Source organism: Fusarium oxysporum, chromosome VIII (assembly GCF_013085055.1).
Source record: "Fusarium oxysporum Fo47 chromosome VIII, complete sequence".
Classification (NCBI taxonomy): domain Eukaryota; kingdom Fungi; phylum Ascomycota; class Sordariomycetes; order Hypocreales; family Nectriaceae; genus Fusarium; species Fusarium oxysporum.
Genome location: NC_072847.1, coordinates 3,343,064 through 3,370,109, shown reverse-complemented (window position 1 = coordinate 3,370,109; position 27,046 = coordinate 3,343,064). Strand labels below are relative to the sequence as shown.

General features: G+C 49.4%; 13 protein-coding genes across 13 annotated transcripts; 6 read left to right on the top strand and 7 right to left on the bottom strand.

Moving 5' to 3' along the window:
- Positions 1-113: 113 nt before the first annotated feature.
- Positions 114-2,890, top strand: FOBCDRAFT_322471 (uncharacterized protein; the record flags this gene model as incomplete). The annotated part of the gene is made up of 8 exons (XM_059612084.1): positions 114-358; positions 426-769; positions 844-1,385; positions 1,441-1,565; positions 1,614-1,762; positions 1,818-2,029; positions 2,082-2,259; positions 2,316-2,890. The coding sequence occupies 8 exons, from the start codon at positions 114-116 to the stop codon at positions 2,810-2,812; spliced, it is 2,292 nt and encodes a 763-aa protein (XP_059465678.1). The 3' UTR covers positions 2,813-2,890.
- On the bottom strand, positions 2,869-3,984 carry FOBCDRAFT_142146 (uncharacterized protein; the record flags this gene model as incomplete). The annotated part of the gene is made up of 3 exons (XM_054706626.1): positions 2,869-3,227; positions 3,278-3,387; positions 3,437-3,984. The coding sequence occupies 3 exons, from the start codon at positions 3,982-3,984 to the stop codon at positions 2,869-2,871; spliced, it is 1,017 nt and encodes a 338-aa protein (XP_054562601.1).
- A 368-nt stretch (positions 3,985-4,352) lies between these two features.
- On the bottom strand, positions 4,353-5,800 carry FOBCDRAFT_230431 (acyl-CoA dehydrogenase/oxidase). Its single transcript, XM_054706625.2, has one exon. The coding sequence runs from the start codon at positions 5,775-5,777 to the stop codon at positions 4,413-4,415; it is 1,365 nt and encodes a 454-aa protein (XP_054562600.2). The 5' UTR covers positions 5,778-5,800; the 3' UTR covers positions 4,353-4,412.
- Positions 5,801-5,962: 162 nt separating this feature from the next.
- On the top strand, positions 5,963-6,585 carry FOBCDRAFT_322469 (Glyoxalase/Bleomycin resistance protein/Dihydroxybiphenyl dioxygenase). The gene is made up of 2 exons (XM_054706624.2): positions 5,963-6,457; positions 6,543-6,585. Exons 1-2 carry the CDS (start codon positions 6,051-6,053, stop codon positions 6,556-6,558), a joined length of 423 nt encoding a protein of 140 aa, XP_054562599.2. The 5' UTR covers positions 5,963-6,050; the 3' UTR covers positions 6,559-6,585.
- Positions 6,586-7,004: 419 nt separating this feature from the next.
- Positions 7,005-8,731, bottom strand: FOBCDRAFT_142128 (major facilitator superfamily domain-containing protein; the record flags this gene model as incomplete). The annotated part of the gene is made up of 4 exons (XM_054706623.1): positions 7,005-7,601; positions 7,678-8,254; positions 8,337-8,420; positions 8,478-8,731. 4 exons carry the CDS (start codon positions 8,729-8,731, stop codon positions 7,005-7,007), a joined length of 1,512 nt encoding a protein of 503 aa, XP_054562598.1.
- Positions 8,732-9,445: 714 nt separating this feature from the next.
- FOBCDRAFT_278602 (NAD binding domain of 6-phosphogluconate dehydrogenase-domain-containing protein) lies at positions 9,446-10,581 on the bottom strand (the record flags this gene model as incomplete). Its single annotated transcript, XM_054706622.1, has 4 exons — positions 9,446-9,994; positions 10,054-10,257; positions 10,321-10,493; positions 10,545-10,581. The coding sequence occupies 4 exons, from the start codon at positions 10,579-10,581 to the stop codon at positions 9,446-9,448; spliced, it is 963 nt and encodes a 320-aa protein (XP_054562597.1).
- Positions 10,582-11,434: 853 nt separating this feature from the next.
- On the top strand, positions 11,435-11,866 carry FOBCDRAFT_242996 (AhpD-like protein; the record flags this gene model as incomplete). The annotated part of the gene is made up of 1 exon (XM_054706621.1): positions 11,435-11,866. The coding sequence occupies one exon, from the start codon at positions 11,435-11,437 to the stop codon at positions 11,864-11,866; it is 432 nt and encodes a 143-aa protein (XP_054562596.1).
- Positions 11,867-12,182: 316 nt separating this feature from the next.
- Positions 12,183-14,374, bottom strand: FOBCDRAFT_278600 (uncharacterized protein; the record flags this gene model as incomplete). Its single annotated transcript, XM_054706620.1, has 3 exons — positions 12,183-13,161; positions 13,219-14,039; positions 14,120-14,374. 3 exons carry the CDS (start codon positions 14,372-14,374, stop codon positions 12,183-12,185), a joined length of 2,055 nt encoding a protein of 684 aa, XP_054562595.1.
- Positions 14,375-14,805: 431 nt separating this feature from the next.
- Positions 14,806-15,950, top strand: FOBCDRAFT_230426 (beta-lactamase-like protein). The gene has a single exon (XM_054706619.2). The coding sequence runs from the start codon at positions 14,853-14,855 to the stop codon at positions 15,825-15,827; it is 975 nt and encodes a 324-aa protein (XP_054562594.1). The 5' UTR covers positions 14,806-14,852; the 3' UTR covers positions 15,828-15,950.
- A 327-nt stretch (positions 15,951-16,277) lies between these two features.
- On the top strand, positions 16,278-18,327 carry FOBCDRAFT_188612 (Aldehyde/histidinol dehydrogenase). Its single transcript, XM_054706618.2, has 5 exons — positions 16,278-16,532; positions 16,593-16,885; positions 16,966-17,898; positions 17,955-18,032; positions 18,088-18,327. The coding sequence occupies exons 1-5, from the start codon at positions 16,436-16,438 to the stop codon at positions 18,151-18,153; spliced, it is 1,467 nt and encodes a 488-aa protein (XP_054562593.2). The 5' UTR covers positions 16,278-16,435; the 3' UTR covers positions 18,154-18,327.
- A 2,011-nt stretch (positions 18,328-20,338) lies between these two features.
- On the bottom strand, positions 20,339-21,179 carry FOBCDRAFT_242993 (3-oxoacyl-reductase; the record flags this gene model as incomplete). The annotated part of the gene is made up of 3 exons (XM_054706617.1): positions 20,339-20,537; positions 20,606-20,874; positions 20,934-21,179. The coding sequence occupies 3 exons, from the start codon at positions 21,177-21,179 to the stop codon at positions 20,339-20,341; spliced, it is 714 nt and encodes a 237-aa protein (XP_054562592.1).
- A 613-nt stretch (positions 21,180-21,792) lies between these two features.
- FOBCDRAFT_242992 (xylosidase/arabinosidase) lies at positions 21,793-23,470 on the bottom strand (the record flags this gene model as incomplete). The annotated part of the gene is made up of 3 exons (XM_059610505.1): positions 21,793-22,659; positions 22,870-23,228; positions 23,296-23,470. The coding sequence occupies 3 exons, from the start codon at positions 23,468-23,470 to the stop codon at positions 21,793-21,795; spliced, it is 1,401 nt and encodes a 466-aa protein (XP_059465677.1).
- A 606-nt stretch (positions 23,471-24,076) lies between these two features.
- Positions 24,077-26,858, top strand: FOBCDRAFT_242991 (glycoside hydrolase superfamily; the record flags this gene model as incomplete). The annotated part of the gene is made up of 5 exons (XM_054706615.1): positions 24,077-24,205; positions 24,264-24,311; positions 24,367-25,339; positions 25,404-26,092; positions 26,151-26,858. 5 exons carry the CDS (start codon positions 24,077-24,079, stop codon positions 26,856-26,858), a joined length of 2,547 nt encoding a protein of 848 aa, XP_054562590.1.
- Between the last annotated feature and the right edge of the window lie 188 nt (positions 26,859-27,046).

Below are 27,046 nucleotides of genomic sequence, written 5' to 3'. Positions count from 1 at the left end.
AGCTCCTGGGTCCGGTCCGTCCTGCAAACGCGCCCATGGACTGTTGAATAGACAAATCTCATTGACCTTGATCCGTCCGCGCATGGTTGCCGATATCTCGGAAGTGATCGCCCATGGATGAGACACTGATCGAAGACGACCCCGGGCAGACGGGCCCAGAGCCGGGACCAAGACCGCCGCCAAGCCGTGCCCGACGCGGAGACGGCGTCGGCGTCGGCCTACGCACCTCTACAGCATGTCTCGTGTGCCGTGACAAGAAGGTCAAGTGCTCCGGCACGCGACCTTGCGTCTACTGCGTCAAACGCGACCTGAACTGTGTTTTTACTCGGCCGTCCAGGCGGAGACTCTATTCAGTCACGTACGCTACATTGCCTAGTCCCCCCCAAAAAGAGTTGGCACTTGGCTGACTGACTGACTACCACCAGCCACATACGCAACTTGGAGGAGAGAGTGGCACAATATGAGAACCGTGACGGTACTTGGCATCGCATGACATCACATTTTCTTACAAGACTTTCGGGTGCTGACTTCATCCGAGACATAGGCCAAGCAGGCTCTGAACAGCCTGCCTCTGCACACAGCTTGCCATCTCCTGGAGCTCAGAGACCGCCTTCATTATCCGGAGGCCGGGCAGAAGGCAGTGCTTCACATGATGGCCAAGATACGCAGCAGCACCAGCAACAACCGTCGCTAGCTCCTCAATCTCCACATCGTGAGGACCTCAGACCGGCAGTGACATCCAGCGCAAAGCCAAACCCGGGACCGAGAGGTGAGCGAGGAAACATCACCATCTCATGTTACTTCTATCGGATCGTGCTAACCGTTTGACCTCCTTTCACCCAGCTCTTGCGCCTGGGACGTCTCTCTCTTCGAGCGACACATTTAGCTCTGAGCTGAGGACCCTCTTGACTGAGCGATCGCGTCCAAACCCAGGTCCGGTCTCCGCACGGCCTGCTGATGCTACGCCACGGTCAATGTGCCAGAACCGGCTAGGTACGGACAAGATCAAGTACTGGCCTACAGAAGAAGACGCATACAGCCTGCTGAACATTGTTGTCCTGAACGTGGGTATATCACAGCACCTTTTCGACGTTAGAACCTTTTCGGATAATTTATTCTCCCTCTTCAACGATGACGCCGTTGACACTGGAGTGACCGAGCTATGGTATGCTGAGTGTCTCCTGGTCTTTGCAATCGGGAGGCTTCTTCAAGCCAAATGGGATGACATGTCCAAACCGCCAGGTGATGAGTTTTTTCAGGAGGCGCTCAAGCGTATGCCCGATCTGAGCAGCCTGCGAAAGCAAGGAGTCCTGGGCATCGAACTCATGGGACTGTCGGCTCTCTACCTGCAAATCGCAGACCGAAAAGAGGACGCTTATCTCTACGTCAGTAGTTGACTCAGACCCTCAGCCTTGCCAGCAGAAGCTTACATCGTTGCAGGCGAGCACAGCCCTCCGCTTATCGTTAGGTCTCTCTCTTCACAAGTCTGGATCTTACCGAAGTCACAGGCGTTCGGAAGCTGTGCATCGAAACCGGCTCTGGTGGTCCATCTACATGCAGGAACGGTATGTCACCCTCGAGTATAGTGTCGGCATGGCCTGACGCCGTAGCAGAAGACTTGCTGCTGCTGTAGGCTTCCCCATATCCATTTCAGACGCGGAAATCACTGCAACCCAGCCCGCGGACCAAATCGGATACCAATCCGCTGCTGCCATCGCAGTTAATGCAAAGCTGGCTCAGATTACCGGCCGTATCACCACCAGTTAGTCTAACCCTGCGCATTCGTGTCTGAATACATCACACTGACCTTTTTCGAGCCATCTACTCGCAAAACAATGACCAGGAGGCCATTTTCATCATGGAGGTACAGGACATCCTACACTCACTCCGCAAGATCGAAAATGATATGCCAGTGGAAATTGCAGGCGGATCAAGTCCTGCCGAGCTCTTACTCAACGAGGCACCGTTGTCCAGCTCACAATTGTCGTCGGCGAGGACAATCGCATCCCTCCATTTGACAGTCAATCAGGTAACGATCTCGCCGTGTTAATCTAGCCTTCTGTTGAGTTGACCTGTGGCAGAACATCATATACGCAGTGCGACCAATCCTCTTGTATATGGCTCGTAGCAGCTTCAGCGGAGGAAACGACTTGTACACATCCATGAGTCCCGCTCTTCGCCGGCTTGCAGATACATGCGTTGAAGCAGCCCGCAAGAGCTTGGTCATTCTCCATGGTTTATGTAAACAAGACATTATTGGTGCGCATCTTTGGCTTTGCTAATCTAGCTCTTGGCTGACACTCTTGACAAACTAGCCAAGCATGCTTTCCTTGATCTCGACTGTCTTTTCTCCACCGGGTTTATTTTCGTTCTCGCGGTCATAATCAACTCTGATAAAGCCCAGGCCTATCAAGGCATTGAGAGTGTTCGGAGCATCCTCATGCATCTCTCCAACCTGGGCAATCGAGCCGCTACGAAGCGTCTGGCCGAGATCGATCAGATGTGCGCCAGCCTAACTCTTGAGACAGAGACGCCAGATGTCGACGCGGCACAACCACAAATGCTTATGCAACCTTTTTCTTTTCATGCATCGGGGGCAGCGCCCATGGCATCAGGTGAGTCACAAGGTCAAACCCTGACCACTGAGAATGCTCTTGGAGAGCAAGATGCCGTGATGGCTGGGGCACAAGACCTTGGGGACATTGTGCTCGAGGGCGAAGATGATTTATACTGGATTTATCACAATCCGTCGCTCTCACTGACTGGTGTAGAACAACTAGATTGGGAGACTTTGGAAAATCACATGGTTTAATTCATTCAGACTAATCTACCGTCCGCATTTCCTTTACAGGGCTCAGCCGCTATCTATCATTCTAAAATCACCCCCTTCATACATAATGTGCCCTTCCTTTCCACCAGAATCTCGACATTTCCCTTGGACTTCTCGCCAGGACTAGTCTTGACGGCATAACGCTCGCCCGAGTATAGAGGTGACAGTGCTCTGTATGTAATCTCACTTGGTCCTGCACCATCGGAAACAGCGTGAACGTCACGCCAGTAGTCAAGCAAGTTGATCAAGTTAAGCGGACCATGCACGACAAGGCCACGATGGTTCTCAACTCCTTGACTCCAGGCCGCATCATAGTGTATTCTATGCGCGTTGAACGTCAGCGCCGAGAAGCGGAAGAGAGATATAGGAGACCACGTCATCTGGCGCTCTGGGTACCCTAACAAACATTAGCGAGAGCCTCGCCCGGCGATGCTATGGCAAACATACCTGTCGGTGAGTGCTGCACAGTTTCGACGCTTGTCTGTGCTGTCACCAAGCGGGTAGGCACAGCAGTGTTCTCCAAAGGCTCCGAGAGCTCTGTGCGGAATATCCAAGACCTATTATCTTTTTCAATATGAGTTGCCATTGATGAACAAGGGACTTCACCTTTGGTCGGTCAGAGTGAGCCCCTGCGAACCCCAAAACTCTTTCTCAATAGTAACTACTATCATTTCGGTTCCGTCCCGGCTTTTCTTTGGCTCCGCAGATAGCAAATAGGTGCGCTCCTCGATTTCTTCACCAACGCGCAAGGGACGGTCTTTGGCCCATTGCATACGTCCTCCCGCCCACATACGTCGCGTAAACGGCTCCAGAGCATTAAAGCTTCGATCAGTCCCATCTACTCCTAAATCAAGTTCCGTTCCGCTTGGTGTGAAATAGACCAGATGGTAGCCTGGTGGTAGGACCGTGCCATTAGCTGGTGCCATTACAGAAATATCATGTCCAGGGTGGAGGTGTCGTCGGTCAAGAGTGAGACTGAGCTTCTGAAGCTGGTTGCCGTCTAGGACTTGTCGACGCGTTGTGACACGACCTTTGAGTTGGCTCAAGAGTTGTTGGGCAACATCCGAACCCGAAGTGCTTGCAAATCGCTTTTGAGAGCTACGGCTTACCAGGCGTAGTGGACTACCAAGACGTGAGGTGGTAAATAGTTTCATGGCTGATGGGGTGCGATTAATTTACTTTCCATGGCTCGCAAGAAAGTAAGACATCCCTACATGGTGAGAAACCAGCCAAATCTTATGCGTCGGTCCCCTTGGGTAGATTAATATGCAGGGAACTGGCACCTCCGGTTCCGCCATCCCGAAGTCGGCTATCAGAGCCGGAAGAGAAACGCAAGAAACTGCAAGCCTCATTTACGGGTAACTGTCTAGCTCAAGAAGAAAACTTACGAGACTCCAGCCTGATTGGAAAGACCGAAGACACAAATATGAAGGCACTTTTCACGTTTCACAAACTGATTCGGGGCCCTAACTCGAGGTTTTCGGTCGGGTGTGATGATAGGCTGCTTGTTCATGCTTCCTCAAGCTGAGCTAAAACACATGATACATTGTCCAGAGCCTAAGCTCGCTAATCAAGGTGGCTTTTAATAGCTACGGGGAAGCGCCAGAACCTTCTCGCTAATGTAGTTCAGAATCATTTCGCGGCTTACAGGGGCGATGCGTGGGACAAGGCACTCTCTAAACCACCTTTCCACGTCGTACTCAGCCGCGTATCCCATGCCACCATGTGTCAGAACAGCCCGCTCGCAGGCCGTGAAGGCCGCCTCAGCCGCCATGTACTTGGCACTGTTACATGCCACTCCCACAGACACAGGGCTGATCTTGGTATCGGAGAAGCCCTCTTTGCTGCTGTCGTCGTAAAGCCTGGCAGCATGGTAGGTCGCCAGCTTAGCAGCTTCAAGCTTCATATATGCATCTGCGAGCGGGTGTGCTATAGCTTGGTTTTGGCCGATAGGACGCTGGAAGACAGTCCGGTCCCTGGCATACTCGGCTGCCTTGTTCAAAGCTGCGTAACCAAGACCAAGAGCCTCGCCGGCCAGAAGACAACGCTCGGCATTCATGCCATGTAGGATAATCTTGAAGCCCTGTCCTTCGTCTCCGATAAGGCTATCAGCAGGGATGCTATAATTGTCAAAGAAGACCTCGTTTGCATCAACAGCCTTTCCTCCCATCTTTCTTATCTTGCGCAGGTCTAGACCTCGCTGGTCTCGGTTGAGATCAATGCAAAAAAGAGATAATCCATGGCTTGGCTTCTTGGGGTCTAATGGAGCAGTTCGCGCCAACAGAATCATCTTGGATGCGACTTGGGCGCAGGTAATCCAGATCTTTTGGCCGCTGACGCGATATGAGCCATCTTGCTGTTTGGTAGCCGTGGTGGTCAGCCGGAATGTGTCGAGACCACTATTGGGCTCTGTGACGCCGAAACAAACACGCCATTTGCCTTGGATGATGTTGGGTATTATGCTTTCCAGCTGCTTCTCTGTGCCGAATTTTGCTAGGGGCTGCGTAGCATAGACATTCGCATGGATTGCCTGGGCGCCTGCCATGCCTGCGCCGCTCTCGGTAATAGTTTGCATCATCATAACCGCCTCGGAGATGCCTAGGCCTGAACCGCCGAGGGCTTCGGGGAGGGCTATGCCGAGCCATCCGTCCTTGGCGAGGGCAGCGTGAAAGTCTTGCGGATCATGTTCAGTTTGATCTCTTTCCTGCCAGTAGGTGTTGGGGAAATTGGAGCAGAGCTGACTGACTGCTTCTCGAACAGTCAATTGCGTATCCGAGAAGCCGCTCATCTCCATAAGGCGTCTTGAGCATGTGACAGAAAATGAGCGCCTGGTGTACCCATGTGGCAGGCTTCGCCACGAGGAGAGGCTGGAATGAGCCTTCAGATGTTGCAGTGCCCTTGCAGTTAATTGTGACATTTTTGCTGGCATCGGGAGGGATTTGATCATGGCGACTAGATAGCTCACTGAATGGCTCGCTGTAGCATGGGCTTTTAATGCTGTTAGCGAATCGAATTGTTGTAGCTGATGTGCTCGGCTCCCTTTGCCCGAGTGTGGCAATGTCTAACCGGATATGGTAATACCCGAGACCTGTGGATCCTCCTTCGGATCTCCTATCCATTGCCTGCCTCCAGGCTCCTCATTATCCGAGTATTAGTCGTTGACCTCATCGGCAGCGTCTGTCACAGATTGTGTCTTGTCTTTCCCTTAATACTTATCACCATGTCCAGAGCCCGCGCCATCGTCAAATCACTCGACCATTTGGTCCTCACTTGCAAAAATGTGACCAGCACGGCCAACTGGTACTCAAAGTACTTGGGTATGAAGCCAGAAATATTCACCTCGCCCACTGAGCCATCCGTTCAGCGTCATGCGCTTAAATTTGGCCCACATAAGATCAATTTACATCAACAAGGCAAGGAGTTCGAGCCAAAAGCTACTCTTGCATCTCCCGGCACTGCAGACTTTTGCTTTGTGGTCGAAGAAGGGACAAACCTTGAAGAGGTGATAAAAGGCTTCACGCAGGACGGAATTGAGGTTCTTGAAGACGGGATGGTCGTGAAGCGTACTGGTGCGCAAGGTCCGATCCGCAGTGTCTATGTCAGAGACCCTGATGGAAACTTGGTTGAGTAAGTACTCTCTAATATTGACCGTTTCGTTGCTTGGGTGATCGAGCGCAAGATTTGGATGAGAATGCTGATACATGACTCAAAGGCTTTCACACTATTGAACCAGGCGACGATGATGTACGAGATAGAATGCAGCCTCAGCTGAGATATTCTTGCGATGGGGTATGGTTGCCGGGATCGTTGCGCCAGAGATGCAATATTGGACATGAACGTTATGAATGGCATGATGCAGCCCATGTAGATTGAAGAGGCTCAATTGACAATTGCTATACGACATGTGCGTCCGCGAATGACGCAGAACCTCCCCGGATCTTTTTGACATTTCCCATACCTGTTTCTTGAGTCTCAGTCGCGGGGTTCTTTATGGTAAATTAATAAAAGGCCCATGAGAATTGGCAGCGGTTTGGAATCATCAATATTGCGCAAATGTTGACTCTCCCCGACTCCGTGCCAGCAGCAACTGCTCTCGATGGAGCAGACGGCCTAACAGTAGTTGAATCTCCCCTTAAAGCAAGCCCATCCTCAATTTCTGATCATCGTACTAATTTTAAAGAGTATAAAGGTTGGGAATTATGGCCGTTCCCTCGTGCTGAGCAATGATCTTCTTATTCTCCCTGCGCAAGATGAATTTCATGAGGAAACACAAGCTAGCATTGAGAACGCAAAATGCCATCAAGAGTAACATAGCTTTCGTGTATCGTGGCTCGTCCTTGTCGTCAAAGAAATAAGGGCTCCAGATATTGCCAAACTGGCCCACAACGTTGATGATAGCCGTCGCGCAGGCTTTCTTCTGAGGTGTTTGGCTGACAGAGGTCGCCGCCCAGCTATAAACCGCTGCATTTGCGCCGAAACAACCGGACACGTAAAGAAATGCGGCGAAATACCTGGCAGGAACATTCAAGACAGAGACGTTGACGATATATCCGACCATGGCCACAATCATGGGAATGGAGATATGGTAGCCTCGCTCAGCCCTTCGATCGCTAGACCATGCAATGGCGTATGATAGGACCGCTCCGATCAGATAAGGAGGTGCGGTGCATACGAGTGTGATTGTTCGGTCTCCGAGATTGAATCCACGTACGATGGCTGGGAAGAAATTGTTGAATCCATATGCAGTATGATTTGAGCACAACATGAGTGCCTAGTTAACAATAGTTAGTTAGCCCAAAGAGCATGGCGTAATCTATAAGAAAGCAGCCCTAGATAGGAATACTCACAAAAAGCCAGACCTTGTAATCTGTGACGGCCAGTTTCAGGCCGTATCGGATGGATTCGTTCTGTTCTTGGTTCGACACAGCGTCACTAGACATTCGCGAAACAGACAACTCACGCTCCCCTTCATTGAACAGCCACTGTGTCGCGCCAGTCTTTGAGGTTGGAAAATCGGGAAGAATAAAAAACGCTGCGGCTCCGACGAAGAAACTGCCCGCCCCTTCAATGATGAACAGCCACCGCCAGCCTGCGAGGCCGTGCGCACCAGAAAGCCCAGCAAAGACACCAGCGGCGAGGAGGCCAGATATGGCTGTAGCGAGCACCAATCCCGAGTAAAGTACAGCATAGCGAAGTGCCAGTTCCTTTCTGGTGTACCAGCACGAAAGCAAGTAGAAGGCCCCGGGAAAGAACGGAGCTTCGGAGACTCCAAGGAAGAACCTCACCGCGATGAGGCCTGAAAAGTTATGGACACCCGCCGTTGCAGCGGAGATACAAGACCAAGCGCAAACCCAGATCGGCATGTATATAGAAGGTCGCACTCGCGTGAGAATCATGTTCGACGGAAGCTGCATAAGCATGTATCTTGAAAAAAAAAAGGGGGGGTTCATTAGTACTTCATGGATGGAAAATATGAATCAACTCATGATTTGTGGTGTGCTCTCACCCGACGTTTAGGATTGAAACTGCAATATTGAAATCATTCCCAGTCAATCCCAGGTCCTCTTCGAATGAGTCCAGCTTGGCCTGACTAAGAGTTTGGTATTATAAGCAGCAATTTCGTACACCAAGATAGTTTGTCGCATACGCAATGTTGTTCCTATCAAGATAGTTGAACAAGTAGAGAATGAAAATGATAGGCATCAGGGTCATGTCAAGCTTTCGGACGAGCTTCTTCTCTCGCGCTCGGTACTCCTCGTCAATGACATCGCTATCGGCTAGAGCAACACCTTTTTCGTTGTGCAATGTTCCTTCTGAGCGATCAACATGCTCAACAGAAGGAGATACAGGATTTTGCTTATCGGCCGAAACATTGTCGGTTGGGTCGCTTTGTTGGGTCATGGTGAGAACACGAGCACGAGGCTGGGTAGAGGATTTTCGCAGAGACGATAGTACGGGTTTCTGAAAGGAAGATTGCTGGGTGATTCAAAATGTTGAAAAGGAGTCTTTATAAATATCTCTATGATGTCTTTTGTTCACGCCTGGTTTGAGAGGTTCAATGCCTCTATCTCCCGTCCCCATGGGGAAAACCTGGAGTAGAGCCCTAGCGAACGCGGTCTAACGAGTTTTACCCCAAATGAACCCAAATCATGTGGCGCCACGCCTTCGCCCTTGCAAAGTCTAATGACTAGATACACGCCGGTTGGAGCGGTGTCCTGGGTGAGTTTGTGGAGAAGGGCTTGGATGACTAGGATGTTGGAGAACGAGTTGGAGAGCTAAGCAGTTTTGGAGCGAGTATGAGTAGCATGTATAGTCATTAGTAGTACTAAATCAAAACAGGCGGGGCTCGGTCCTGTACTCCAATAGCGACCTGCAAATCGCGAGATTCAGAGACAGAAACAAGAAATGGAAATTGATCCGTGGGGGAAAGTTTCTCGCTGGACCTTGGTTGAAAGAGTGGTTCTAACAATAGCGCAGGCATCACTACGAGTTTCGTTTGTTGATTTATTAGAGTCACGACGATTACCAGTTCTAGATAGAGTTCGGGCCATGTCATGAAATGTAAATTCTACCTGTTCAATCTAGTCTGGCGCATAGTTACGAATCTGTCCCAGGTCATCCAATATTCTTAGCGTCCTCTCCTTGAAGCCATTTGTAAATGATCTTCGAGTCCTTGCCCTGGTACCTAGGCTCTTCAGCTGCCGCGCGGTACGCATCCACCATCTGCTTCCCAAGTACGACTCTAGCGCCAACAGCTTGTGCTTCCTGGTATCCTAACTCAAGCACACCCAGGCAAAGCTCGAGCGAAAACCCGCCGATGTACCCATTGCTTGCGGCATTCTTGGGGGTCAGCCCGGGAACTGGGTTGTTAACCTTAGTATTGAAGCTCATGCCGGAACTCGCGTTGATAACTTCGTTGAGTTTGTAAATATCCAAGCCACTTCGAGCTCCAATATTGATGGTCTCTGCAGTGGCCAGAGTTGTCAGAGACGATAGGTAATTGTTCAAGACTTTGGTCTTGAGGCCGGCACCGAGCGCACCGCAGTGGAAAATGCTGCTCTCTGTTCCCATGAGCTTGCAGATCTCGAGCACCCGCAGGAAAAGATGATCCGGGCTACCGACCATAAAGGATAACGCTCCTTTCTCTGCACCCATCGCGCCGCCCTAACATGTAGATATTTAGTATCGCAGAATGGTGCTAGAATTTTCAGGGTTCAACCCACCGAGCACGGCGCATCAATGAACTCGCCGTAGCCTCCAGACTCGACCGCATTCGCAACTTCAGTAGAAGCGGCAACTTCAATTGTGCTGAGTTCAAGAAACAACCTTTTTCTCTCACCAGGCGCCGCCGCCAAAAGTCCCGTTTCCGGATTAAGAAACACTGCCTTAACGTGGGCGGCTTGGGGCACAGATGTTAGGATCACATCCTACGAAGAGTTTGTTAGAGCAGGGCATGTTCAGTGCACAATATTCCTCATTTGTGTACTCACTGCGACCTCCGCTATTTCCTTCGGGGACGAAGCGGCAGTGACATTTGTTCCAGCATGTTCCTGGAGAAACTTGTTGACTGCTTCCTTATTGACGTCGAAGACTATCATGGGATAGTTCTGGGGCAGTTTCTGTCGGAGGTTCTTGGCCATACCGTGGCCCATTTGGCCCAGGCCTTGAGCTCGTGTCAGCTAACATTATTATAGAGCTAGCATCATATTCATACCAATGAATCCATATGTGGTTATTGGAATACTGCCCATGGTGGATGCGTGGTTGGGTTTCTGCGAAGATAACAGCCCAAGAAGTGGACAGAGGCTAAGGAAAGCAGTTACGGTGTTCGAGGAAAGTGAGACAGTTCCAAACATATGGCAAGCCCAAGCCATAGGAGTACGGAACTAATATAGGTCCTCATGGAGCAGTCTGTATAGGCCGCATGTACTTCCCCTTCGCCGAAGTCATCATGAGAATGGCCGTTACGACCCCCGTGGCGTCATTCCAGGAAGGTCTAAGGGATCTCCAATCTCTCAGGGTGTTCAACATCCCGCCGAATCTTAATCGCCCGTAGGGCCTGTAGCGTGATTGCCGCATCGCACACACCTCCCTACACTACGGAGTGTGCGCGTGTACCGTGGAGAGTGTGTGAGGAAGCTGTTAGAACGTGCGAGGGTGTAGAGAGTGCGTAGGTACCGTAACATTGTGAGGATATGGAGAGTGTGGAGAGGCATGGGGACATTTGGAAGGTGTGGAGAGTTGTGGAGAGACTGGCACGGAAGACGATTCTCTTGGTAGGTGGGTGGTATTTGTGAATTTGTGGGGTTGTGAATCTTGGAGTTTCTCCTTCGAAAGCCATCGCCGTGGTTTTGATCTGAGCTACTCATGGTCGCGTTTCTACCTCCGCATTGTGGACCGTCTCCATCCTCTAAATTATGGATTGAACTGTCGCCGAAGACTTGAGCCTTCCATCTACTATTTATTACCTAGATACATTGCCCTCCAGGGCTATTCAGTTCAAATCATTCTGTACACGCCATCTCCCAGAACACCCACACACCACCTCGACTAAACCAATACAAAACCTAACTTCACGTTAGAACCAACATCTCCACTATCAAAATGGCTCCCAACGCCCCCACCCGCCCTGAGCTCCAGCAGGCTCTCTACGACATTGGCATGCCCATCCGCCGCAAGGTCTTGGGTAACAGCTACGTCGACAACGCCCTTGCGAACGGTTCTACCGAGTTTGCCAAAGCTATGCAAGAATTCACCACGGCATTCTGCTGGGGTGCTGTTTGGGACCGACCTGGCCTAGATCGGAAACAACGATCTCTCATCAACCTTTCCATGCTTGCCGCGACTGGCAAGATCCACGAGCTTGCCGTTCATACCCGAGGCGCTGTCAACAACGGAGTTTCGGCTACGGAGATTCGAGAGATTTTTGTGCAGGTGTGTATCTACATGGGTGTCCCGGCGGGTATGGAGGCATTCAAGGCCGCTGAGAAGGTCTTGATCGACATGAAGGAGGAAGGTGTTGAGGTCAAGCCTTGAAAGAAAGGGTGCCTGAATAGATATCGCGGTTCTCCATGCGATTAGGATGAGATAAATACATTGGTTCTGTTCCATACTCCATTCCACGCGTATTCATTCCCTCAGTGGTGTGGCTTTATTCCAAGAGATCCGATGTACAAAACTTGAAACATCTCGAGGTCATGCCTGCGAAACAGCCAGTGTAGACAAATACGGTCACAATACTCACCTCATCGTGATGGACATACCAAAACTCCCACGTTGATTTGCATAAAGGTAATGCGCCTAAATGAGACGTTTTCCAACCTACTTCGCCACGAAAAAGAACTTCGCGACCTCACGCTGCAGGATCAGTCGCCTGCTTCAAACGCGCATCTAACACGCGGGCCAATTTCGGGCAAAGCCCCCAGACTGTCAGATCTCCCGTATCTAAGAGATTGACAAACAGCCACAGACTGCGGACTGATAGACTATGCTGAGCTTCCTCTCCATTCTGGGCCGCACTGGATGAGTCGACCAGTTGTTCTACCATGTCCAGGATCTTGATCTCGTCCGCAGTCAGGTCGGTCGCACTCTGCGCCATGTTCAGCCATTGCCACAACATCAAAGCGCACTCAAAGTAACTGAGAGCATGTTGAACACTCCAAGTCCAGAACGCTGATCGACAAATAACCGTGAAGCCTAGTCCTACCGGGACTCGCAGGGCCTGACATGCCTGCATCACGGCTTTATACGTGTGCACATCTCGAGTTAGTGGTTTCATGTGCCCAATTGCAGCTGCAATATCAATATCCGAGATGCAGGTGGCAAAACGGTTGCGAATAGGTGAGTAGTCCGCAGCCAGTCGTATATACGCAACTCGCAGCAAAGCAGTCGAGTTGAACATGATGGGCCCACGGGGGTGATCGGGCGAAATAAACGACTGTGGCTCGCTTTCCCACATCATCTGCCACCTAGTCAAGCACCGACTAAAGTAATGACGCCCTTCATCGTATGCCCGGCTTCCAGGATGGCAGGACTTTCGGAAAAGCATGATTTTCTGGCAAAGAGATGACATGATGACATGGCAGCTGAACATGCCAATCTTGGTTGGCAATGGCGAGAACGCATCAGCTAGTCCCCGGATGACAGATTCCGCTGTCAGCCATTTCTGTGGGCCTGCCTCGTATGTCGCCCTGGTCCAAGCCTCCTCGTTCGCGGCGCACCATTGCTCCTCGTGTCCTGGTAAGCCGTACTCATCTTCGAGGCGTATCTGAGATGGGATATCGTAAGCAACGGACATGAGGTTCATGACTGTGAAACAGCAATACGTTGTACTAGAACCACTGTTAGAAATCTTGGATCAAATTGGTTCGATACTCTTGCCCACGTACCGTTTCAGTATTTCCTTGTCACGCCAACCAGCCCATGTCGTACTGTCGAGGTTCGGAGTCGCCGCTGCCTTTGTCCATTCCCGCCGTATGTCGAGTGCCAGACACCCATGAAATTGCATAGCAATTTCAAGGTCCTTAGGGTCGCCGCTCCAAGCTGCAAAAGCTATAAGAAGCATCGATAGTTGTAAGCTGCAAATACCTTTGTGAGCGAGTTTTGCCAGGTTAACTGCTGTGTGGAATAGAGCAACAGCGATCTTGCGCTCCAGAATGTACAGAGCACCATTTGCGCAAACTGCTAACGTTAAGGGCACTGGACACTCCACTGGAACCCAGGTACAGTCGTGGAAGAGTGGCTGATGCCGGTGGAAGCAGGCTAGGTAGCGATGAATATATTGGCTCAGCTTTGTCCGAGACGGCAGCTTGGGACCACCGATCTGATCGATTTGGGCTTGCATCGAGTGCCAATAGTCCTCCGTGATGGTGAGATTTTCCTCAGACTGTGAAGATTTAGACGGGTTTTGAGAATCTAGCGTGGCGGATGTAGAAGGGCGCGCGTGGCCATGCAGGTCGAAATCGGCGTTTTGGTTTCGTAAGTGAGCAGGCTCATTGGCCAAGTCGAGAGTCGACGAGTGCATAGCATTGGGATTGATGGTGTAGATCTGAGTCTGAGAGTCGTCCATTCTGCTCAAAAATTCGAGGTTCATTTCTGAGCTAGCTTCGAAGTTCAGCCATTGGCTGTCCAACACAATGTCAATGTCTAGAGGAGCCTGAATCGCCGAAGACCCAAGGTCGTTGAGCATGCATTGGAGGGAGGATGTTGTCTGAACAAATATCACTGTTAGAATAGAGCCTATTTCATAACATAGAGTGAGTAGATCGGATCCAAGGAAATTCCACTAACGTCGATCGTATGTTGGGTGCCAGGCGATTCATTTGAATGTCCATCCGCCAATAGTGATTCGATGGACTGGGACAGTGGATTGACTCTAGGCACGGTAGAAATTACATCGGGAGAGTTGCCAGAGCGCCTTCGTCGTCTCAGTCTGTCTGAAATGCCGTGTACCTTGATCTCATGCCTCCGAAGCAGGTCTCGGCGGGAAAAGGCATCTGAGCAGTGATGACAAGCATAAGGCTTCTCTTTGGTATCTAGAGGCATGTGAGTATTCATCAAGGCCCACTTTTGGTGTGGAAGGTTCCCGACGTGTCCGTTCGTGCCTCACTAGGTGTTCTGCGCGCGCAAACTCGCGAAGACAATGCCTGCAACGATGAAGTGTTGTGGCAGGAAGCGATGCGTCGGACATGGCTATGTTGATCCAAACGGGGTAGATGGTTCAGAGAGGAGTATGCGACCTCAACCCTCTCGAGGGCAGTCTGAAATGGCCAATTGAGCAAACTGTGACATCTGGACTGATGACATATGGGCTACGTCGGCGCTGTGCGGGGTGAGGAGCGGAGGAGGGACTTCAAATCACGTGCCAGCATTGGAACCTGATCCGGGATCAGTGGTTCGGTTTTCTGGGGTAGGAGACTACTGTCAGTAGGGCACACACATAAGGCACCTAGACATAAAAGGTCAGATCCGGAACTCATCTTCACACTTCCTAGTGATTAAAAGTCAAAATTATCTCATCAATATGTCTACCACTCAATCCCAATACGTCGAGTTATCGCTGCTTCCCAGTGGCTTCTTGACCCTGCCTGAACATTTTTTCTGCGCTGATCAGCTCGATAAATCGGTACGCAGCACGGTGCCGTCCTTGTCGTTTTTCATCAAACATCCCGTCACCAACACTCGCATCGTGTTCGACTTGGGACTTCGAAAGAATCTCAGCAATTATCCCTCCAATATTCACCCCCATCTGCAAACACGGCAACCCATTACGACAATCCCTGATGCATCTGATTCCTTACGAGTTGGTGGCTTGCAACCAGAGGATATCGACCTTGTCATCCTGAGCCATGTGCACTATGACCATATCGGTACGCCAAGCGACTTCAAAAACGCTCACTTTGTGGTTGGGTATGGAACCAGACATCTCTTACAGCACGGTATGAGCTATCATTCGGCTGCCAAGTTTGAGAAAGATCTTCTCCCGGATGACCGTACAATCGAGCTCCTGAGTCAGAGCACGCCCCCAAAATATCGAATACCAATCGAGAACGACATGTCTGCTACCCATACGCTCGAGGGCGTTCTAGGTATCAAGCACCGGTGGCAACCTCTTGCTCCCTTCGATAATGCGATTGATCTATTCGGAGACGGTCTCATATACATTGTCGACAGCCCTGGCCACCTGGTTGGTCACTTGAACCTCTTGGTGCGCATAGGCCGAGATCACTGGGTTTATCTGGCTGGGGATGCTTGCCATCATGGCCGTCTCCTGAGGGGCATGACCGAGTTCGCCGAGTGGGAGGAGAGCGGTGCAACCGTGTGCATCCATGCCGACATGGCCCTCGCCATTGAAACGCTAGCCAAGATTCGCCGTCTCCAAAGTGAGGGGTTCGCGGGATGTAAGCATGTGGAGGTGATCCTGGCGCATGACTTGGGATGGTATCAAGAGCATCAGGATGCCATTTTCCCCGGCCTTCTCCACGACAATTCGGCGTAAATGGGACGATCGCCGAAAGTCAACCCTTGCCGAGTCTTTGGCACTATTAGCCAGTGGCTGAAGTCATGTGGAACCAAGGAATTGCCTGGGCGTGGAGAAGAGTGTGGAGAGGGAAATGCATGCTGGCATACAGTGGGAGGTATTCGATCTCCTGCTAGCTTAACTAGCCTATTTGGGGCTATTTAGTGCTACCCTATAGAGCATCAAGTCTCAGCCTTGCATAACTCAAGCTAAGCTGCCCAATCATATCCCTTATCGCACAATCACATCCTGACTAATTGGGTCATATGGTCCAAGCTAACAGGGGTCGAATAGTTTTTGCCCCCCACTGTAGCAAGTAGCTGACTCCACATTCTCGGCAATTAGAAGTTGGAGAACTAAAAACGGAGCTGACAACCACCTCCACAACGTTGGAGCAAAACACCATGACGAGGGATGCAAGTCAACATCGTGTCGACAGCAGTACGATAGTCGAGAACTAAGATATACTTTGAAGCAGAGAGATAAAGATACCTGGATTACGCCTGATTGTGGGCATTACCTACACATACATGTCCTTTACCTCCTCCTGCACTTGATCTCTCGGCTACCCTACAACAGCTTCAATCATGGCCCTTCATAATAATGGCCTTCTTCAAGCGAACAGTGCTTTCATCAACGGGAAATGGCTGCAAGCGAAGGATGACCAATTATTTGATGTTTTAGGTACGAGGCACCTACCCTTTGTCGTCCTTGTACTTCTCGCCATCTGACCTGATTTTCAAGATCCGGCAACATGGACGCCAATCGCTGCGGTCCCAGATCTTACACAGGCAGAGTGTATTAAAGCTGTTCAGTTTGCAGACTCCGCGTTGCACAAGCTGTCCGCAATGACAGGGAAACATAGGGGACAGCTCCTGCGTGAATGGTTTCGCCTAATTATGCAAGCAAAGGACGACCTAGCAGATATCATCACCGCCGAGAACGGCAAGACTATATCTGAGGCTCGAGGAGAAGTCTCATATGCAGCAGATTTCGTTGACTGGTATGCTGGTGCTGCCCCTCGTGTTCAAGGCACGGTATGAACTTCCTTTCATTTAACTGTATTGTCAACTACCTTACTCTTCCAATAGCGACTGAATCTGAATGTGCACAACAGGTTGTCGAATCCTCCGACTCCACCAAGCGGGTACTTGTTATTAAGCAACCAGTCGGTGTCGTGGGTATCATAACGCCGTGGAACTTTCCAGCTGCAATGATTACACGAAAAGTTGCTGCGGCGTTAGCAGCAGGCTGTTCTTGCGTAGTCAAGCCAGCCCCTGAAACCCCTCTCACTGCTCTTGCCTTGGCATCTCTTGCCGCTCAGGCAGGATTCCCCCCTGGCTCGTTCAACATTGTCACAACAAAGGCGCATACTATTGACATCGGTCGAGTACTGACGCAACATCCAATTATACGAAAGTTCTCCTTCACAGGGTCTACTGCCATTGGAAAGCTTCTCGCTAGTCAGTGTACCACCACTATGAAGCGTGTTAGTCTAGAGCTGGGAGGCAACGCACCTTTCGTCATCTTTGACGATGCAGATCTTGAGGCGGCGGCTGAAGCAATCATGGCCAGCAAATTCCGGCTTTCTGGGCAGACATGCGTCTGCACTAACCGAGTCTATGCTCAAACGGGCATCTATCAAGAATTAGCCTCCATACTTGCCGCAAAGGTCAAGTCCTTGATTCTAGGTCCTGGGGGCGACGCAAACACAACTATTGGCCCCTTGATTACGAAGACTGCTGTCGCCCGCGTAGAGGGTCATGTCAAGGATGCATTCTCAAAAGGAGCCAAGGTGATAGTAGGTGGAAGAAGAGCACCGAGCCTCGGTGATGCATTCTTTGAGCCTACTCTCCTTGTTGATGTTCCTGCGGACGCTTTATGCGCACAAGAAGAAACTTTTGGCCCAGTACTTCCGTTGTTCAAATTCGAAAGTGATCAAGACGCCATCAACCTGGCAAATGACACTAATTTTGGTCTGGCTGGTTACTTTTTCACCGAGAACGTTCATAAGGCCTGGACAGTGGCTGAGAAGATGGACGTCGGAATGGTATGTGTTCTTCTCTCTCGCTTGTAGTTTCCCGTGCTCACAAAGCCCTTATCAAGGTTGGTGTCAATACAGGTCTAATAAGTGATGTTGCATCCCCTTTTGGAGGCGTAAAAGAGAGTGGTCAAGGACGAGAGGTAAGTACTCCGATTGGAAGGTGAGTGTTGTGAATTAAATGCTGAGAGAATTCAGGGGTCGTATCTGGGGGTTGAAGAGTTCCTCACGGTGAAGAGTATTAGTTTTGGGATTAAAGCTTGACAAATTACTTTGTCAGTTTTCCTGTTGCGACGTAAATAGGGACTGTCTGGGCGTCCCTCAACATTTGATGGATGGCTCTCAAGATAGGGCTGACGCTTTCCGAGGTCGGTTTTCATGGCACCCACAGAGTTTTGAGTGTTAGAAATGGAATAAAATAAAGCCAACGGTCTTGATTTTAGGTGAGGGTCTTATACCTTCGTGATAGACAATGGCAACTAGGAACAATAAACAAGAACCCGAGTTTGAAGCTATCCTATTAGAGCCAGATCCGGAAGTTGAACGGGCAGCTGGTTTGTTGCATATAGGTCTTTCTGCACTTGGACTTATACGTAGATGGCCTTGAGGCTGGGGTGTGGTTACGGGCCTTCTTGCAACGGAGTGAAATGCTTGTTGGATTGGTGGTATTTGGTCGATTGTAACTAGAGCGCATGGAGCAGGCCACAGGGAATATCATACGTGACCACGCATCTATGCGCCTGCCCACTTTCTCTCTTTCCTCTCTAATCAAATTGATAATATCTAGAGGGAAGGACCCTAAGCACCCCAGTACAGCACTGGCAACAGTGCGTCATAGCTTTACGTGGGCTTCTTCATAAGCTCATCTATATCCTCGCTCCAAATCCATCTCAAGCGGTCTTTCAGCATGACCTTGATTGGGACAGGGCATCCTCGAAGCTTAGGCCGGCTGTCTTATTGACCAGTATCTCATATAGATCGCCAGCCTCTCGAGACGTTCGCTGAACTTTCTCTGAGCGCGGGTATTGAATAGACTGATACAAGTTCAGCTAGCCTTCTATGCTAGGTTATTAAGTATATGACCTAGTCTTAAAGTAATTACTAAGTACTTACCTAATAATACACTTATCCTCAACGGCCTAGCTTGGCCTAGCTCCTAGTAAAAAGCAGTTACTTTACTTAAACCTTGCAATATGAAAGGTAGGGAGGGGTTAAGCTTAGTATATCTTAATGCGGATATATTGCGTAGGCTATATCTCTAAGTAGCATTACTTTGCCCCCTATGACATTCTAATAAGATAAAGATAGCCTGATACATTTGACCTGCTTTAGAGGCTTTTAGTCTATGTTCTACATAATAAATTCAAACGGCGTCTCTTGATGAACAAGCCAATTGTCGTACGGCAAGACGTGAGGATTCCGTTCGTAGAAAGTAAAGAATATAATTTTGATAAGGGATTGGTACTCGGCTAGTAAGCTGTGACGTAGTTATGTTATTTGTAGTTGAGCCCTGAGGTAGAAAACTTGTCTTTCACCTAGTCTTAGTTAGTACCCAGCAAGAACTTACGTTTGTAAGACGCATGGTGGTCTGTCGCGCAGACTAGTATCGGTAGCGTTAGAAAAGCCTCTGGTCTTGTTTTTGCACTTTGTGACATTGTTCCTTGATCGATGAAGCTTGATCTCGGAGAAATTATGGTTTGCGATCATGCCTTGTTCCAAATGGAATCACAGAGCAGCCAGACGATACGTATCCTGCCCAAACAACCGAGGGAGGGCCTTTGCTCCTTTCTCTTTTAAGATCGCAAATAGCACCATAGAGATTTCTATGTATGTAGCTTTATTGGAAAACTGAGGAGAAAATGCAATTTAGCTGCTTGGTCTGATTACGTTGACGCCTTAGAAAAAGAGTTCAAGTGCATATTAATGAGACACGAACAAAAAGACACGGTACCTAATCGCCTAGTCTATCCACCTTAGTAGATGTCGCTGGACCATCGACTGTCGTGATAAGGTCAATTTTCTAATTTATCAATTGCCTATACCCCTCGCTGTTGTGAAACGCGACCTCAAGGCACAATTGGCTGTGCCTGCATTGAAAGGTTTCAGCTCAACCAATTATACACACAATATTCAGCCCTTGGCTTGAAAGAACGATAGACTCAACAGCCTTCTGAGACAGGACTTGCTTCAAGCGCTGCTCCCGGACTTTGCGTTTGGGTAAGTTAAGAGAAAAAGAAGACATGGAATGCATCACTGACCGCGATGTACAGGTGTCGTCGTCCAACACCCGGCAATGGGTATCTTGAGGCTCTGGCGTTCCCCAAGGTACAGGTAATCTTGGGCATAGTCGAGGCGTTCACTAAAAAGGGCATCCGTACCTCGTCTGGTAACGAAAAACCTGACGTCGACACCAAGGTCTTGGTCATTAAATTCAACACATAATTTTATATTACACTGAAAACCCCCCATCAATGCGAATAATCTGACCAGTTATAAAAGACAAACTTTCACTGAGAAGAAAGCAAATCAACGCCTCAACCTCCTCGGCTCGTCCCTGTCTTGAGATGGGCTGCTTTGCAACCCTTTCTTTCAGAAATGCTATAAACTCCAGGGGAGCATTCTGAGTCATTGCAGTATCTATCGTGCCACTAAGCTTGGTATTAGCAGAGTCTAATAGACTTTTATCTTTCTCAAAGTAGGAATTGTTGAAACTTACGGTGCGACTGCATTCACTCTGATGCCAGTTGGGCCCTCTTCTCTGGCTCCCGTTTTTGTAAGACCAACCACTGCATGCTTCGAGGCCGAGAATTCTGTAGCTCTAGGGACTGCTATTAGACTAGCCAGACTTGCCAGATTGATAATGCTCCTGCCGTTAATCATGGCATTGAGCTTAGTTCGCATGGAGTAGAAGACACCCGTGGCATTGATGCCCACACACAAAGCCCAGCTATCATCGGCCAGGTCGCGGATCTTGCCCTTGCCCATCTGAACAGCGCTTATTCCTGCCGAATTAACTGCCCCATCGAGTTGTCAAATATTTTCACAGTCTCCTCGATCCAGGATGTAATTTGAGCGCTGGATATAACATCGACCTCTGCTGTCATGATGTATTGCTTATCACGGGTTGGGTGCGCGGCGAGAAGGGCTTGGGTGGCTTTCTCAAGTGGAATGGGTGATCTATCAGACAAGGATAACTTGGCTCCGACTGAGAACAGCAGTTGAGGAGTTGCAAGACCAATTCCGGATGCTGCACCCGTGACGGCAATAACTTTGCCTTTGAGATCTTGCATTGTTGTTCGGCTTTGTATGGTAGTTTGATATGTCTTATGATGTTATTAGAGGACGTATGAGCCAGATGTGCGACTTTTTGATCTTGATCTACTTAGTTACTAAGAGGAAGATGGATTTCGACAGCACAGTTTACGTCAGTCACCTCTTGTTTTAGTTGACCAACAATGGACAATGCTGCCTATACTTCGTAAAGAATAGGCTGTATGTTGGAGGAGTTGGCCGGAATTTTGTATCGGAATGGCTGAATAGAGCGCACTAACCCTGCGGAACCCCAACAATGTTTAGTGCTCCCAGCGTTGGGCATGATCAAAGTGGGTCTATCATGGCATCATATACCCACGGAGTTCCGCGGAAACAAGCCATGAGATGAATGTCAACCGTTTCAAAGACTAAAGTTAATCAGGCCACTATGTAGTAGTTGCGAGTAAAAGATATCTCAAATATATCGAGATGCAATATCCTACTTTCCAAACCAAGCAACGATCCATCATATGCCAACGAGCTGGAATCATATCCTCTCTACCAAGCAGCAATATGTACACTCTTCAGATTGGTCCCATGTCCTGGTTTGAATTAATTGAAGATAGCTATTCCTTTTTTTAATACCTTTTTTTACTCTAAAGCTTGTAATTTGAACTCATGGAAAATAACAGGTTCCCTTTTGGCCTCCTTCAAGAGAGTCTGCGCAAAAACGCTAATTAACGGACCAGTAAAATCCCTAGCATCAAGTGCTTTGGTCTCCACAGAACCAATTTCAATCCAGCCCTTATCCATGTCGACTTTAGTTTCTTGTAGAGTCTCCTTCACCTGGAAACTGTACCGCGAAGACATAGCTACAACTTGAAGTTGAACTTCGACTAGTCCCAAGGACAGCTTGTGAGAGACAGTACCAAAAAGCCCAGTGGCAGAGTTATGAACTTCGAAGACAGCAGTAGTGTTGTCAAAGTCGTAGGCTAGGCTGGCAAAGCGCAAGGGATCTTTGTACAGAGAGATACCAGCTCTGATACTCTTCCCAGTCAAACCCTGGTCGGCTGTGAGGCGCGTAGACCCTGTGCCGGTCAAGAAGCGCTGGCGTCGCCCCAGGAATGTGGGACTCTCAATAGCTGAATCAAGTCCATAACGGCTTGGAATGAGTTGTAAGGTTTCCTCGTCATCTAGATACTGATAATTTTCTTCGTCATGGTCTCGAATGTAAAGATCTTCGATATGAGAAGGAGCCTGGAGCGGCTTTGAGGGATTGAGCGACTGCACAGCTTCCCTCTTGAAGCCCATCCTAGGCTGGCGGACAGTGGGCCATCCCCCTTCTGGCCAGTCGACGGGTGAAAGAAAAGACTCACGACCAAGGCCCAGAGTACCATTTGGCTGCTTTCGAACACCAAGTACAGCGGCCCACCATCTCCCATCACCATCCTGGAAGAGTGAGCCGTGGCCAATATTCTGGATATACTCATCCGTGCCATCAGCCGTCATGATAGGATTCTGATCCCATGATTCATATGGTCCCCAAATATCTTTGGACCTTGCGACTGTCAACATGTGATGTTCGAATGTTCCGCCTTCTGCGGCCAGGAGGTAGAAATATTCCTTAACTTTGTAGATGTGTGGCCCCTCTGTGTCGTATTTAGCCCAACCAGACCATATCTCTATCGTTTCAGAGAGTAACTGTCCGGTGTTGATGTCAATTTGGACCTGCTTGATGGTGTTTGTCGGCTGTCGATCGTCTCTGATATGCCAAGCTCCCTGCACAAAGACTCGCCCGTCGTCATGGAAGAAGAGGCTGGTGTCAATGCCATGATAGTCGAAATAGACAGGGTCGCTCCAGTCATTGCTCCAGATGTCGTGGCACTTGATAATGAAGTTGTGCCTCTCGTAATCTTCGCCGTTGAAGGTTTGATTTGTGGTGACGATATAGAAGACTCCTTCATGGTAATGTATACTGGGAGCAACGATGCCAGTAGTTGCAACCATGGTGAAGCCTGTATCTAACGGCACGTGTATCGTGTTTGCATTTCGTAGGCTTAGCTGTGAACGTTTATGCAGAGCATTACCTACCAATAGAATAAAAATGTCAGTCCTTGGGCTGCTAAATGATGGCTTCTGAGGGATAATACTCACCAATGTGTGTCCAGCTTTTAAGGTCCTTCGAGGCGTAGATAGGAAGACCTGGGAATACGTGGAATGAGGAGGTGCAAAGAAAGAATGTACCCTCGGCGAAGACAACCGAGGGATCTGGTGCAAATCCGGGTACAATTGGATTTGAATATTGAATTTCCGCGTCAGAACGCTCCATGGTGGACCGTACTAGAAAGTTTTGCCAATGGAAATAATATAGTTCAAAATTCGAAGGAGTCTAGGACTGCTCTTCACTCTACGCTTATATTCTTTGACTGCAGATTGCTTTAATAGGAATTAAACACATAACCAATATATATGCCTGATTGGCAGTTGAAGTCGGCTAAATTGTGGCATCAGTCTCTGAAGCAAATCTTACAATCCAGCTATAAGTCAATTCAGCTATTTAGCTTGGGTGTTTTATGAACTGCGTTCAACGGGAATTTGCCCGAGCCCTCCATTTTACTGCAAAAAACCAGTGTAGTATCCTGTCAATTGCCCGATATGCACACTTGTATTTGTCCGACTCCGCGGGTAGCCTACACTCCATATTTACCTTCTTAGCGTCGAATGTTTGCCCTCGGTTTAATTGCGGAGAGTGGCCTGTCTGTGCGTCACGTTTTGAGATCTCTGATGCTCGACCGCACATCGATCTCTTCGAGCTCTTCAAAATGCGGTTTATCAAGTATGTTTTGCCTCTGAAGTTTCTTTTTCTTTTTCAAACTCAACTAGCCCATAGGATACTACTGGAAATTATCGCGTCTGCTACTCGTCGAATCTCACAATGCCTCTTCTCGTAGACGTCGACCATGCTTTGAAAGAGCTTACGATCGAGGAGAAGGTCAAGCTTCTCTCGGGCAAAGACAATTGGTCTACCTACCCTATCGAGCGCCTGAACATTCCCTCTCTTGTGGTACGTGTTGTCACGCTTAAGCCAAAGATGGCGTACAAGGCTTACTTTCGTTTAACAGGCTACGGATGGTCCACACGGGGCGCGAGGCACGTCTTTCTTCAATGGCGTACGTCATCCCCATCCCAACAGCCCACCAAGATGATGTAGCTTATCTGTGTCAGCCGCTCGGTGCTCTGCTTCCGTCAGCAACGGCGATGGGGGCGACCTTTGATACCAGGTTGATGCGGTCCGTCGGTAATATGCTGGCTGCAGAAACCATCGAGAAAGGCTGTCAGATTTTACTTGCTCCGACCGTTTGTCTGCAACGGTCCCCCCTTATAGGTCGTGGCTTTGAAGCCTTTGGCGAAGATCCAATTCTCAGTGGCATGATGGCCTCCGAGTATATCAACGGTGTGCAGGAGAAAGGGGTTGCAACCTCCATCAAGCACTATGCAGCACATGACCAATCTTATATGTCCCCCGAGGACGACTTGCAAGTGGCTGAAAGAACCTTACGAGAAGTACACCTTTTACCCTTCCAGTTAGCTGTGAAACACGCCAACCCTTGGTCATTTATGACTTCATATCACCGCATAAACGGAGTTCACACTTCAGAGAATGAATGGCTCAATACTCAGATCCTACGGCGAGAATGGGGATGGGATGGGCTTCTGATGAGCGATTGGGGTGGTGTCTTCAGTACTACTGAGGCAATGAATGCTGGTTTGGACCTGGAGATGCCGGGTCCTTCTAGGTGGAGAGGCGATCTTCTGCACCTTGCCCTCATGTCTCGAAAGGTCACGAAGTCGATGATTAATGAACGCGTTCGGAACGTTGTCAAGCTCGTGAACAGAGTGCAGCCGGCTATTAAGCACACAACACCAAATGAAGAAGCTGGCGATACACCTACAAAGAGAGCGCTATGCCGAGAAGTTGCTCGAGGCTCGATCGTCCTACTCAAGAACGAACGCAAGGTATTGCCTCTTGACCCATCAGCGCAGCAAACCTATGGTCTGATCGGCCCTGGAGTTACATACCCCGCCGTCAGTGGCGGCGGTTCTGCCGATTTGCGCCCATACTACGTCCAAAAGCCGCTTGAAGCCATCCAAGATGTTGTCGGCAGGGAGAAAGTGAGGACTGCTGTTGGTTGTTACTGTAGGCCGACTTCTAGAATGTCCTAGGATCAGGACATCATTCCGCTAACCAATTGCACAAATAGCTCACATATTCACACCTCCTCTATCCGAAAACGTCACTGTTCCGGGAACAGACGAAGAGGGGTATCAACTCTTTTGGTACGGTGAAGACCCAGAGACGAACCCCGAGGCTGAGCCACTTCACTCTACGACTACAACCCAGGCCACAATGTACTTTGCAGACAACCATCCCTCCGGTGTTCCTGATATGTATTGGCTTCGCGTCGTGACATTATACAGGGCAACTAAGACAGCGACTATGCATATCGGTCTTTGTGTGATGGGCAAAGGACGCCTGTACATTGATGGCAAAGCGGCCATTGATCTTTGGTCGAGCCATCCTAAGAAGACGCTTCAGACGCCTATGTTCAACCAAGCAAGCATGGAATTGACAGCTGATCTGGAGGCCCATGAAGGACAGGTTTACGAGATATCTGTTCTTTTAAAGAATGAATCTATGTCCTCTCACATTGGAGGGCCCTATGTTGGAACGACATGTATTGGTGGTGTTCGGATAGGATGCTGTGAGAAGATCGACCCCGCTGTCGCTTTGGCGGAGGCTGTTGAAGTGGCGAGGAATGTGGACGTGCCTATTCTCATCGCTGGTCTGAACGCTGATTACGAAACCGAGGCGGTGGATAGACACGATCTAGAGCTGCCACCTGGGATCAACGAACTTGTTCGGAGGGTAATCGAAGCGAACCCTAAAACCGTGAGCCAATCGAGGATTTCATCCAGATCACCATGGTCCCTGGCTAACGTGAAAGTAGATCATTGTCAATCAGTCCGGCTGTCCAGTGACCATGCCTTGGGCCAACAATGCCTCGACTCTGCTCCAGGCGTGGTTTGGTGGCCAGGAAACAGGCAACGCTATCGCCGATGTACTCTTCGGTCGGTATAACCCATCGGGGCGTCTGTCGATTACGTTCCCGCGCCGACTGGAAGACACGCCGTCCTTCCTTAGCTTCGGCAAAGGAGTGCGGCACATGTATTACGGAGAAGGCGTTTTCATCGGTCACAGATACTATGAGAAGCTTCGTAACGATCCACTCTTCTACTTCGGCTTCGGTCTTTCGTATACGACCTTTGAATACTCGAACCTCCAACTCCCGGAGGTTGTCGACTTGGGCGATAATGGGAAGCGAACCTTCAACGTGTCGGTTGATGTTATGAACACCGGTGACAAGGATGGACACGAGATTGTACAATTGTACGTCTCTGATATAGAATGTGCCACTCTACGGCCATGCAAAGAGTTGAAGGGCTTCGCTAAGCTATGGGTGCCCAAGGGTGGCAAGGTTAAGGCCACAATCAGCTTGGATAAGTACGCCGTGTCATATTGGGACGAAGAGGAGGAGAAGTGGCTCGCTGAGAAAGGTACTTTCAAGGTGGTGATATCGCGAAGCGCAGACCCAAAAGATGAAGTGTTGCAGCGTGAGTTCAGATTAGACAGGGATTTGTACTGGAGAGGTGTATAGGTAGATACAACACCACGCCGATGACGCATAGGAAACTTCATGAATTTTTATTGTGCTTTGAGAATCAAGGTATCGCTAGATTATAAAACATGGAATAGATAACGTAATCTATTTAATGCTTACAAGTGACTATGGGTTGCTCTGCCTTAAGCCTAGTGTTGAGACTCAGTTGGATGGCGTGGTGCTGG